The sequence below is a fragment of the Nylanderia fulva genome, unplaced genomic scaffold, assembly GCF_048542155.1.
Source record: "Nylanderia fulva isolate GAGA-0341 unplaced genomic scaffold, ASM4854215v1 Scaffold3, whole genome shotgun sequence".
Classification (NCBI taxonomy): Eukaryota; Metazoa; Arthropoda; class Insecta; order Hymenoptera; family Formicidae; genus Nylanderia; species Nylanderia fulva.
Window position 1 is genome coordinate 2859690 of NW_028190368.1, and position 14167 is coordinate 2873856.

The 14167-nt window shown below is 40.7% G+C and overlaps 1 protein-coding gene across 2 annotated transcripts in view; it reads left to right on the plus strand.

The window, feature by feature from the left end:
- LOC114928588 (fibroblast growth factor receptor homolog 1) overlaps nucleotides 1-14167 on the plus strand; it is a 40635-nt gene that overhangs the window by 21067 nt on the left and 5401 nt on the right. The window contains exons 2-3 of one of the 2 annotated variants that reach the window (XM_029299842.2): nucleotides 5935-6074; nucleotides 13677-14030. In XM_029299842.2, coding sequence (XP_029155675.2) covers nucleotides 5993-6074; nucleotides 13677-14030 — 436 coding nt within the window. In that variant the 5' untranslated portion in view covers nucleotides 5935-5992. Of the gene's footprint in view, nucleotides 1-5934; nucleotides 6075-13676; nucleotides 14031-14167 lie in introns of those variants that run through there. The other variant, XM_085484251.1, reaches the window with a different exon arrangement.

Below are 14167 nucleotides of genomic sequence, written 5' to 3' on the forward strand. Positions count from 1 at the left end.
GGTAATTGTGGGACAATATGGTATTGGAAGAATTTTATAAGAGTTATTATCACAATAAAAAATATTATCTACAATAAGATATAAAATATGTATCCACAATAAGATATAAAATATGTTGGATTAATTTTACTATGTAATATAGTAAAATTTACTATGTACGCATTAATATTTTTTAATATGGTAAATAATTTTTATCAGAGAAACTCTTATAAAATTCTTCCAATTTCATATTGTCCCATGATTAATTTTCAGAGTAAATTCTATAATTGTAAGATAAAATTCTCTCCATGTATAAATCATATTTTTCAGCAAAAATATGCAAGCATACAAATATTATTTATTTTTTACATACAGTATTACAATAATTTTTCGCTAGTACCTATGTATTATGGCTCATTCTCATTTTACGATTTATAGATCATAAATTATGATGAAACGATTCTCGAGAACATAAACGATATCTTTCAGAAAAGGATCTCTTTCCTCTATCCAGCACCTTCTACTTTTGGTGCCTCTTTGCTCTATCTTTCTCTCGACCTTCTTTCTTAACGCGTCCTTTTTGTTTCTAATCTTTTTTTCTTTGAACCACGCCGCCATCGAACGAATGAGCTATTTTAATGGCAAAGGTATCGAAATACTTTCGATTAGGCGCCATTTCGAGCCGACGAAATTGTGTATTTCTATCAGTTGCGGCTGTTCATAAATTTCCACACCCTCTCGTTCTCCCTTATCTCGAGGGTTACTTAACGGATTTATATTTACGACTTTTGCCCCTTTCCAAGTTTCGTCGTAAATTATACTCTATTTCCATGTGTGTGCGCGTTTCATACGTATAAAATAATATTGAAAATCGCATTTTACGGGTGAAAAAGATTCGAGTCAATATGGGCAACACCTCCCTCTATGAGCACTTCCAGGTGGAGCCAGGAAGCGCCCATCTTGATTTATGCACGAAAGTTTAAGTACCGCGACGATCCTCTTTTTCCCGGTCGTGACTGCCCATAGATTATCATCGGAAATCTCGGCGAGGTCTACGAGATCCCTCATAAGAAGGGAGTGTTCTCCTCGACCCTCGACAAATTGAATGAAATCGCTCCAACCTGTTTCATCACGGGGGCCCGCGATCCGACGAATTCGACCACCCGTAATTATCGTGACGTAGGTCCGGGACTTTGTAGTGTCGACGCGCGGCGAGGATATAATTTAAGACTCTGACACCAGCACTTTCTCCTAAAATTTTAATATCGGCGTTTTACGTTGTCTCATCTCGCATGCACCGTCGTCTTCGCGACAGATAAGATATTTAGGAAATTAGTTGAAGGCAGGTAAAAAAAGGAGGAAAAGATGTCATGTATATATATTACATGTAGGGCTAACTCTGAATATTTTTATTATTAATTTGTTAAAATCTCTCGCATGTTATTCTATTTTTTTTTTTAATGTGACTGATTTAATTTAATGATTTAATGATTTAATTAATCTTACACGGAGAACATTTTTTGTTATATTTTATCGCAAAATTCACTACAAATTTTATCATATTTGGTAATAAATCGAAAATTATTATGCTGCATGTTGAAATTATCATAAACGTGTAACAATAAGATAAATTGCAAATATTATGCTACATTGTAAAATTTTTATAAAATATTTTATATGTTTATCACTTTTTGACATCTATTCTATTTGAAACACTTAAAGATATAAGATATTAATATAGTTTGTAATATATCTGTAAAATTATTGAAATTTTACTATATATTTTAGTAAAATTAATCAAACATGTGTTATATCTTATTGTGGTACATATTAATGTTTTATTGTGGTAAATATTAATCAGAGAAACTCTTATAATATTCCAATAATATATTGTCACGATTACTATAAATTTCAGGATAAATTTTAAGAAAAAATTTTCTCTGTGCATACATATAAAAATATCTAGAAAAAATGTTCCGATAAAAAATAATTACAAACAAATATAACTATAAAAATAAGAAAGTGCTGGATTTAGCGAATCCGCGAGTTTTGTTTTGATGCCAGATTTGCATCCGCGCTAATGGAATCCCATCTTCATCGGGAGATTCCAGGCGTCTCTCGATGCGCCATGCTTTAAATTATGGAAGCGAAGAAACGTAGAGGATGCATAAATGTGTACGTATGTATGGGACGATTATGCCGAATGGGCATGAGGCGAGAAAATGCTTGCATGGTTTTCGTTACGATACTTCGACGAGAACCAGACGCGCATTTTCTAGGCTCGCATTCTCCAGGCCTATTTATTCTTTATCGTAGGGGAACGAGAGAGCTGTCAGTAACACGTCGTGAAATATATTCCGTTTTTCTCTCTCTCTCTCGAGTCTTTTTGTCGATTTACGACAATCGCGAATTTAGAAAAAGAAAAAGAAAATATTTATCGTGTGGTGCAATATTTTAGTTTATGAACTAGTTTGCGATCATTTGTAAGCAGCTCTTAAGATTGAATTGGCACGATTGTCTCTAGAGGTATTTCGCAATGGGCATCAGAATAAATGGAATGTTTTATAAACTGTCACGACGTAACTTGTAAAATAAACTCAGAGTGCCTATTTATTTAACTCGATGGCGCAAAAATATTTTACACGATTGCTCAGATATTATTTTTGTATCAGAGTTATGTATATATATTCAGATTTGTTCCTTGAAATTACATTCCGTCCAATTTCGTGTTTTCTGTAAGCACGGCGCGTCAATTTTTCTCATTTGCGCGATCAGAAATCCACGTGAATCTCATCAAAACATTGTAGAATGTTAACCCTCGAGAGACTCGCCGGATGAGATAATTTTCCTCGGGCTTGGAGATGCACACGTGGATCGAGGAATTTCACGATCATTTTGCTTGATCCGATTTGACGCGTCGAGAGAAAATAAATATTTACGATGTTAGGGTAGCCTTACGAGAGATTCCTTATAAACCGGTCTCGCCCAAGAAAATCTTACAAGCTGTCTTCCAAACCGATCGCGAATCATTTCCCGGAAGGTTTTCAAGAAGTAACAGGATGCCCTTGAATTCTTCCTAGAATGAAGACATATAAACGTTGCGTAACAGTAAATCAATAAATGTATGCAACATTATTAATACTTGCAACATTTTATCACTCATTAAATCGGGTCATTAAATTTTAATGCTGCCCTTTCGCTCTCTTGTAAAATACTACGATCGCAAACATTCGAGAGAATATTTGCCACTGTTTTTGATTCGGTATATACATACGTAGCTATACGCAGAAACATATCCAGATACTCAGATGATGAAATTTACAAGGTAACGACCTATTAATCGTCGGCCTTAAACAGAATATTATATCTCATTGCTGTTGGAGAAAACGAGAGTCGATTTACTCAGTATATGCGTATATCGCGAGGCTAATATTCTCGAATATATAATACTGATGGGCGGCATTTATAAACGCGAAAAATACCAACGCAAACGACGTCTTCCTCCTTTTATCGAGTACTAAATTCGATGTAATAATCAAATGTGTATATGCCACATGAACACTTTCAATGTTGCCGTTTTTGTCGTGATAGGAAAAGAGAGAGAGAGCGGGACATTCCTTCAATTCGTTATTGCCATCAAAATTCGCAGGGATCCTCGATTTTAAGCGCGCGATCGTAAAACAGCTAATAGCGTGACTAGAGTGATACAGAACACTTTCGTGCGTTCATCGGACATTCAATTCCAGGAAGACGTTCTCGCCTAATAAATTAAGATTGTCGTGAGAATGATTATTAGTTACGTATATGCATTACTGAGAATCGCACTCATTTCCGACTCTATTACAACGCTATACGTCCTACGTGATTGTTTATTTTTGAACCAATCTAAAGCTCTTCAGGTTATAGGTTTATACGATGACATCAAAGTATTCGAACGCTTTGCTCGAAATTCGCGACCCACGCGCATTTAAAATCGGCAAATTATTTGCGCGACGTTGCACCGAAATATGAAATTGCTCTAATTTTAGCGACTCGTATTTCCGATTATCGCGATTTATTTTCGAATGTCGGTGAGCAAAATACTCGCAAATGAATCGAAATGATACTTTTTGGCGAAAGCCGAACATTTATATTCTCACATATAGGTATATAAAAATATCACATATATATAAATAAATCGATAAATATAACTCAATATAAGATAATTTAGGGGCATTTATATTAAACATAAAATAGTAATTTTGAATTAATTGGTTATAATTATTTTTATGTTTCAAACTTGTCTCTCTTTTCTCTGAAAAAATATATATAAAGATAAACTTGCATGATATTTTTCAAAATAAATTCATTATTTTTTTTACAATAAAAAAGACTTGGACATTCTTAAAGAAAATTCACATTTTATGCAATATTGAAATAAAATACTTTGAAAAATATATCTCTTGAAAAATAAATACTATTATATATGAATAAAAGAGCTATCCTATAAACACAAATTTTTTTACACATATGTTCAATTTTTTTTCGCATCAAAATATTCCTAAATTATTATTTTATTATTAGCCACTTCTGTATTAGTTACTTTTATTGTATGCTATTTACAGCTGTATCAGAAAACTGCTGGCTCTCATACTACGACAATATGGTTCCCAGATTTTCAGTCACAAACTACCTGATTATTTCCATAATGTAGCTTTTAAAGTTGAAAAAAAATATGGCACTAGTTTTGCGTATCCCAATGTCGTCTCTTCTTACCGAGCCTTTTTCTGGTCTGTCTCGGATACTCGAGAAGAATCTCAGGCAATCATCTGAGAGAGATGAAAGCGTAGATGTAATTCGACGATGGCGAGGCGTATTTTTCTTTTTCATCGACGCAACAGGTGACGCGTATACGATCTTCAGGGATCTCCGAACTCCAAGAACTCGTGAGAGCCTCCGAGACTCCCTGAGGGAAGGTCGGATATTAATCGTCGCTCGCTAGATTAGTTATTTCTTTTTGCCTTTCCTTCGGGGTTTTCTACAGGGTGTATCCTTCTTTCGTGAACCTTCAAACGGAAAGATGTGTCCGCGCGATCGTTAAAGCGTTTCAAAGAAAACAATCCGTCGAAAATCTCACCCTCACCCTCGGCTGCTTTTCGAGCGGTCGTTAACGGCGTCACGGGAAAACAAATGGACGCAACATGTTTTCTAAATATACTGATTCTTCATCGTTGATTTCTTCCCTCGGCTCGCCAAAACTTCACCCCGAAGGTTGATAAATAGATCCGCGATTCGTTCGATACAGCCCTGATGCGGCGTGGATTTACGACGACGGTGATTTTCGAGAGAGTCACATTTAAAAGGGGGCCTCCCTGGACGGGAAGCAGCACGTGCGTAAAAGTTTGGCTCGAAGCTCTCAGGGCCGTATTTCAACCCGATCACCAAGTCTAAAACCGACGTTGGTCGGCGTGTCGTGTCCTCGGCGAGTGCATCGCGTTTTCGTGCTTTGGACGTCGGCCAGCATCGGGAGACGCTTCTCGCGAAATAGAGAAAAGAAAATAGAAAAATACGACGAGGTCGGGCGATCGAAGAAAAGCGAGGAACGTGGAAGGAAATGAGCATTTTGCTCCTCTATTATTAATAACGTAAGACGTAAAATTGCGAGCCTGCGCTTTTAAATACCTGCTCAGGTTTTATATATCACGTGTTTCGCATTTATTTGCACGATAATATTCTTATATATTTGTATATGTATTTTTTTTTCTTTATAAGCTATTGTTTGTACTAGAGGGACTTTTCCCGTTTACATGAATAAATAAATAAATAAATAATAATTTTGTTGAATAGAAATCGTTTCCGTTGTTTGCTGAAGAGCCGTGTTGAAAGAGCGAGAATTTTGCCTTCGCCGTGTTACTTTATCCCAGCAAACTACGAGGAGGGGAAAAATAAACCAACTTTTTACGGTTTCTGTTTCAGGAAATCATCCATGCCGCGATTACATTAACTGTACATGCCTGGTGTCTAACGAATCAAAATGGCTACGAGGATCTATCTTATCTTTGGAATTCTCGTTATCTTGAACATCGGATTTTCGCAAGGACGACTTATTCGACTAGGTAAGAAAGTACATTTTATTCTCTCTCGTAACACTTTTTAGAAATATTTTACAAATATTTTCCTAGAAAAATCGTATAATTTTTATTATTTATTTAACGACGATGCCGATATTTTTCGAACACACTCGCGCACTCTTTGTACAAATAAAATGTAACAAATCATAGATCACAAACGATGACTTCATAAGTGATTCAGAAATAAATACGCAGAATGCGCGATTATTAATGCTTTCGAGTTGACTTATATATTTCAAAGTCTTCCATAGTTCAAAGAAACAATCTTGTGACGTTTTCTAGGAATATATTTATAAAGGAAATTAAATGCGAAACTTCACAAACATTGTTTAGAAGTCGTGCAATCGTATCGCACGATTTTATCATCGCTTTGTCATAATTTATTTGTTCCTCGGACACGATAAAGTCCCATATCGTTCCGCAGTGAGTAAAAGTCGCGGGTAAAATTAAACGAGTGAATGCCACGAGACGCCTGGTACGCGGTCTTTGCGAGCCGAAGATTTGTAAAGGAAGTCTGCAACGTCATCCGGCGCCGTTTCGCGATATTTTCGTATTGAAAAAGGAATAAGCGCGATGGGAAAAATAGCGCGAGGTGGAAGCCCGAGTTCGAGTAGGAAGCTAGTAAAGGCGAAAGCCGGAAGTATATAAGTGAAAGAGAAATATAGATGAGTTTCACGAAATTCCAAAGAAATCGATTAATCATAGAATTTACATTATTTTTGGATCGCGAGGGAGAATTTCGTCTACATGTTGATTCAAAGAAAACAATTGAGAAAACTGTTGCTTTCCTGTGATATACATTCCAAACATATATTACGTGCCAATAAAATTTTCAATTTTGTTTTTATGACATTAAAGTCGTCGACCCGGTTTGACGTTTCGAGGGACGTTAGCGACACGGAAGAAAAGTAGTAACGTACGCGGAGGTATTTTGTGAAATCTATACCTAGAAACGCACATGGGCTTCATCACTTTCGCGTGCCCACTCGATCCTTGGTTTATTTAAAACTCAATCACGTTCCTCCGTCCAAGCTTCGTAGATATACGATTTAATTATCGGCGCTTCCATTATTGAGAAATTTCCTATCACGCGCGTCGAGAAGTCATAAGTTTATGCGTCTTGAAATCGTTAGTTAAATTGGAGCCGACTCGCAGCACTTTGTTGCAGTCACAATATTCGAGGGAAACGTGACGGAGTACGATTACACGGAGCCACGATCGCCAAAACTCGGGCGCGTTCTCGGAAACCGCGACGAAGAAATATTGTACACACGGCAATTAATTTGCGCGAGCGATAATTATATCCCGAGTGAACACAAATGTCAACAGAGCGTGCGTTGCACGCGATGAGCCGCGTAGAGAGATCGTTCATCACCGATTCCCACTTCGATTCTAGCAATTTTGCGCCTCCTCGACTTACGATCCTCAAATATTTGACTCGTCGATGAACCATTACGTAATTATTGCAGCACGTTCAACGGACGACGAGAGAAAGAAAGAGAGAGAGAGAGAGGAAACAGCGCTTGTTTATTGTTCCAAACAATGGAAATATCGATTTCTACGAAACGAGAAGTCGATATACCGCTGGTCAAAGGTGGAAAGGCGCGGTCGAAAATTTGGAGCGTCACATCTGGCGAACAGACGTGGCTTTGTATCCTGCGTCGTCGTTTTCACTATATATTCCGTAGTTGGTGCGTGCTCGAAAGTAGAGATTTCTTTGGAATTTCAGCGCAACTAGCACGGGACCACGTGCGAATGAACTCCCGCTCTTTCTTTTTCTCTTTCTTCCACCGCGGAGTCTAAATATCTGGACGGGGGATTCATAATATTGTCGCGGTTCCCCGAGATGATTGATTTCCAATCCGATACACTCGTATCGTAGAGACGCAGAATTGATACTTTGGTAAATAAATAAACGTCGCGCGCGGTAAACCACAGCGAAACACGGTCTCTGGTACGATATGCGTATGAGCGTTATTATGATTGGGCTCAATTGTCCAATTGCCCGGTCATTGAATGCCGAGTCGGGCTCTGCGGTGCCGCTATTACCGAATCGCCAACAACGATATTCTCCCGACGCGACATGACGCGGCGACGAAACGCCATTTTCTCGGGCTAAATTCAGTGAACGGACGAAGCGAGGGCGAAGAAGGGAATATATAGCCACGTCGTCGTCGTCGTCGTCGTCGACGTCGTCGCGAGAGCGCGCGATGAGAGCCACTGCCAATCTTTTGTCTATTAAATGTATTCAACAGCGTAATAGCGGCTGATATTATCAATTGGACAATGAAAGAGATGGCAGCGGAGCGCGATTTACGGAGAGACCGCGGGGGTGGAAGAGGGAGAGGGTGAAATGGCGGATTGGGGGAGGCGGAGATGGAGATTTCGCCAAGAGAGATCCGAGACTGACGGGTCAGACCTGTCAGTCGATCGAGCGTCACTGCGCTTTTCCTGGACTGATGCCCGCATATCCCGTCTATCTCGCTCGTCTCGAAGATTCAAATCGTCGGAGAGCAGAGCGAATCGGAGGGCCTGATATGCGGAAGTACGATTATACAAACTTGAAAGGATGCCTGAAAAATGGGCTTGGCTCGTTAAGATAGCGAACGCTCTTTCTCAAGACGTTTCTTCATCTCCCGAGAGTCGGACGATTCGTTTTAAGGTATATATAATTATGCGGATGTGTGTATACATATATGTATCAAGTCATCAGACCCGTCAAGAATCTCGACGTTTCTATCTGCCCTCTCTCGGTTCGTAAATCTTCCCGTCTTCTTTATCCCACGTGTTCGCTCCATTAAAAAGCGGGAGGGTTTCCAGGACGAAACGGAATCTTAATTAGATCATCGAGCCAATTTCGTCGGCCTGTCTCTCTATTCCAGATGATAGGTCCGGCATGCTTTATTATCGCGATAATGCGAATGGACGATGCGTTAAAACTTCTCGATATTCCGCGCGAGTCCTCGCCAACTTTTTACCCGACAATCTGGATTCGTTGCGCACACATTTGATCGAAACAAAACATTTTCCGAGAAATTGATCGAACACTTTAGCCGTGAAAACACGTGCCGGTAATAAAACAAGGTAATTAAATCGCGTTAGCTGCCGCGAAGTGACATCGCTAAACTGGTCGGCGATAAAGAAACATCGTCAGCCGTCGCGAGATGCGTTTCAATCGAGAAACTTTGGACGCGCCGACAGGTTTCCGCGAAGAAACGTCGTCGCGCGTTTATCCGGATAGGTGAACGTTCCATGAAAAAAGAAGACTGGTGTTTGACAGGGAGGGAAAAGAAGGGTCGGTCGGCTTTCGAAGGGAGCACAAGAGACTTATCGAGACTTGTCTCGAGTTTCTCCTTTTTGTCGAATCATCATCTCGCGTTAGATCGACCGCTACATCGGCACGAAGAAAGAGATCTCTCTTCCTTCTCTCCCTCGCTCTTTTTCTCGTCGACGGATGAATATGCTAAAAGTTGGACGCGTGGGACGATCGTAATCCGACACCGCGAGAGACTCTTTCGAGGTCGCTCTTTCGAAGAGCTTCCCCGGGATGTGTCCGATTTTTCTACGTTTTTTCGTTCTTCAAAAAAATATACTAGTTTTGTTTACAAAGCGAGAATTGGTTCGACTGTATGATGCGAAATGGCGATCTGTGATTTCTGTCAACATTCGAGAGCTGTTTCTCTTACAGGCTAATCACGCAGGAATGTGACTCACCTGATCCGCCAATTTTCGATTTGTTTGTTTTCGCACTGTATTTTTTTTTTCATGGATTTGTTTATTGTCTTGAAAATTCGCGAAAAAAATCACGAACCAAATATTTATCTAACTCTTCGCGAAAAGTTGTGGAGAGAGCCTCTATTCGTGAAGTCTTTCCTGATATATAATTTCTTGCATATTCGATTTTGTTGCATCGACTCGACGCTTTTCATGATTGTTTCCGTGAAAACGGTAGAAAGCAAGGAGCAATTAAAGGAATGTAAATCACGCTGTATCTCCTTGCGGATCAACGTTTTACCGTCTCGACGAACCTCCTGGCTATTTCGGGCGAAGCGAGAGATCTGGTTCCATTTGAGGCGAGTGCACGAGCGATGTAAAACGATTCGTTCCGTAGAATAACAACCGAGCACTCGTTTCACTGTCTCGATTTTCTGGAAGCATTTTAACGAAACCGCCTCGCGTTGTAATCTCATTATATCCAACTCGAGAGACTCGGTTCGGCAAAAACATTGAGTGCGGAACGTCTGGTCGCCAAGATAATACACTAGACCGAGTACAGAGGTTGCTTTTGACTTTCCAATTTGCGGCGCGAGGATGAAAATTTAGGCTGAAATCGTGGCGAAAATCGTAGTCGGTCATGTGAAAATATTTCTGGCACGACACTCGTCGTCGTGCTGGTTCCCGACCCCAATCTCGTCTCGTCTCTTTCAACGAGGCAGTCATATATCTCGTTTAGAGTGCATTCCTCGAACGTCTTGTCTGAAATGGAAAGAATGCAGAAAGTCGCGTAGAGTACGGCTTCGACAGTGTTCGAAGGTACGCAGATCTGGGTACCGGTTTGATTATCTCCTCGAATCTCTCTCTCTCTTGTGTTGAAGGCGCGTATAAGATAACTCGTGCAACGTAACGCAGCGAACGCTTTGAACGTGTCGTGTCCGATAACTCCGGCTGGTTTCACGCTCGCTGACGGTTGAATTACGTATATGTATGCGCCGGCAAAATACTATTTACTCTGTGTATTCGCGCGATTTTATATGCGGCGGTTATTTATGAAGCTGTCCGGCGCTCGAAGAGAACCGGTCGGATTTCCGCGCCTTCCGTTTGCGCGGAAACTTTGATAGCGATTTACGAGCGGCACGTGCTCGCGGCGAGACGCGTTTCTCGTTGAGATCACCCCTTTAAGAAAACGTGTACTGTACGTTGAGTGAGCTCTGAGCTCTGTTATTGAAAGATTATACGTCGCGCGCGAAGACGCGAAGCGCGCTCGGAGAAATTAAAAGGGACGAAACGAGGGATAGAGACACGCGATCGTTACGAACTATCGGTTATCCACAGCCAGAACGAGATAAACTATATACGTCAATTTTAGACAGGGTGCCTAGGGTAAAAATGCGAGCGTTTCGAGCGCGACACGAATAAATAAACGGCCGCTGACGTTGACAAACCAGGGCTTTCCGTCGACGTTAATGACTAATGGATTCTGTACGCGAGGCGCGAATTCGATATCAAAATTACACGGAGAATTTTCTCTTAGAATTTACCCTAAAAATCATAGTAACCGTGGGACAATATATATGGTATTGAAAGAATTTTATTCCGGATTCTAAGAGATTTCAGGATTCTATAAGAGAAAATTTTCTCTATGTAAAATTAAATGAAATTAAAGTAGGAGGCTGTAATATAAAATATTTACAAATTAAATGGGAACGGACTAATTAAGAGTCAAACGCTAAACAGTGCGCGAATTTTCTACTTTCTTGTTAAAAAATTATTTACTTTGAATCCCCGTTTTGATCCCGATTTCGGGGCCATTCTTTTAATCACTCCATTATATTAGTTATTTTATTTGTCAAGATATAAAAATAAATTATTTTGAATTATTTTTCCGACATACTTTTTTATATATAACTTCATAAAATAAATCTTATTTAAAATTAAACACTTCTCTGGTTGGTTGGAGAAATTAATTTATTCTCTTCTCGATGCTGCAAATAATCTTTATTTACCCTCCTGGCAGTAATATTTCAGTGACGCAGCAAAACAAGAACAAGCAAAACAAGATTCTCACCGAAGAATTTGTTTGGAAGAATCACGCGCGAGCGTTGTATTTTTTTCAAGGAATTCTCTTTTATACAGCGTATATAAAATACCTGTTTGCGTTTTTTGCACGCGAGAAATCTGTACAAACATCTGCGAACGTGGAGCTCGCGACCGAAAGCTCGCGGACGAGAGATCGTCGAAGGCAAAACGGGAGAGAGAACAAAACACCGGCAGAAGTGGCATCTCTCGAAACGTTTAAGGCTATTCCTGGCGTCTGGTCCGAGGCAGATGGCCCGAACGTGAACTGCTACCGGAGAGAAATCGATCTCTGATTTTAGGTAGCGATCGAATCTCTCGTATCTGGCATCCAGATCCGGGAGCTCTGCTTCCACGATTCGATTTTCACGCGAGCGATAGAAAAATATACAAACGGGGAATTGCGTAGAAATCTTATTTTAAAACCGACCGAATAAATCCGCTTGAATTTTATCAAAACTGAATTTGTTTTTAAAAAATCGCAAAGATGGTATCTCGTCGGATCGAGAGATACAGACATTCGTGTCGAAATTTTCTGCATCGAGTCGCAGTCGTCGATCCGAGCCACGTGCCTCGCATCTGTTACTGTCTCCCGAAAAAGAGCGTCGTGACGACGAGCGACAATAAACTCGATCATCGATTTCCGTCGAGGGCTCTCGCGAGGCACAACGACTCGTTTGTACGCGGAGGATGTTTAAAGATCCGCGAGAAGAAAGCTCGGAATCTGAATGAAAGTCTCCTCCCTTTCTCGCGCGTCTCAAAAGCAGCTCGCAGGAAGTGTATCTGTCAAATAGAAGAAAAAAGAAGAGAGGGAATAGCTCGAGTGTTATTATAGAATAAAAATAAATTTCTATTAATTATATATACTTAAACAAACTTGGGCTGTTTATCAACTAAAATGTCGGGAATCATTCTTGGAGTTATGGAGCGCGACACTCTCGTGAAGACGAAGTCCAGATGAAGACGCGCTTCGTAGTAGATACTATTAGTGGTCGTAATCGTAGGGCGATTCACACACGAGGAGGGAGCGTCGACGAGAGGTCGCGGGGGATGATGGCTTTCTAAATTTAGTGCGCGACGCATTCTGGGGACGCGAAGAGGCAAAAAGACTCCAGATGGAACGTCGGAAGGGACAGTGTGTCGCGATTCACTTCTGGCTGTCTGCCAAATGGCGATACTCCGGCCGGTCAGCCTCATGAATGAGCCGCCCAGGAAAACGAGTTTCCTTGATCAAACTGATGAGACGGAATATCACGGTAGTAGACTCGAGCCGAGCCAAGCCTCGTCTCGGCGGCGCAAATACGCTTCTCTCCGACTTCCGCAAGCTCTCGCGGCGGCGATTATTATAGATCGTCGCGTCTCGCCGGCGCGAATCGATACGAAAAGCTTAACGTTTGCCGTTGATTTAGAGAGAGAGAGAACTGACAACTAAATTTAAATTTATTTTATTCATCTCTCGCGAGCAATTTCGCATTTGTTTCCGAGAAATTATGTTACTTCTCGCCACAAGCACTTTATGCCTTCCATAGAGGAAGCAAGGATCACTCGGCATCAATGACGATCGTACCGGATCGGTATAGAATTATGATTCCAGGCGGAAATTGCGCGTTTTGCCTCGCGGAAACCGTGTCCGAAGAAAGGCAGAGCAATCCGTGACGGAATAAAAACGCGCGCGTTTTCTTCGCCTTCGTTATTATAGCGTCATCATATTGCGCGCAACATACCCAAAGGATAGATTGAACGCCATCATCGGTATATTCGCATAATATAGTATGCATATTATTTACGTTGCAGATGCAATTAATTCCGATGTTGCGATACCCGTGGGCGAGAAGCTTTTGCTGCGTTGCCAGCGAAATCCCGGGGTCCAGATAGAATGGTACAAGGACGACGAAGCGTTGCGGTTTACCGCGAGGATACGCATGATGAGGCAGTCTGTGAAGTTTAAATATGTCGACGTGAACGACTCAGGCGTCTACGGTTGTAGGCTAGAGTCGAACGAGACCGTCGAGTGGAGAAACGTGACCGTTCGCATCGAGCCTCTTCAGAACGACGACGGTTTTCAGAACGAGGCCGAGGAAACTAGCGGTGTGATGAGTGTGCTCAGACCGGAAGAAGAGAGCAACGATCTCGAGATGGAAACCAGAAGTAAGTTTATCCGCTTATTGTAAATGTTAAATATATGACAAAATTATATATAATGCATTAGTATTCTTTTATTAGTTATTTCATGTTTTCTATACATATTTTATTCGTCCCTGTAACTTACATGTGATTTTTCCTCC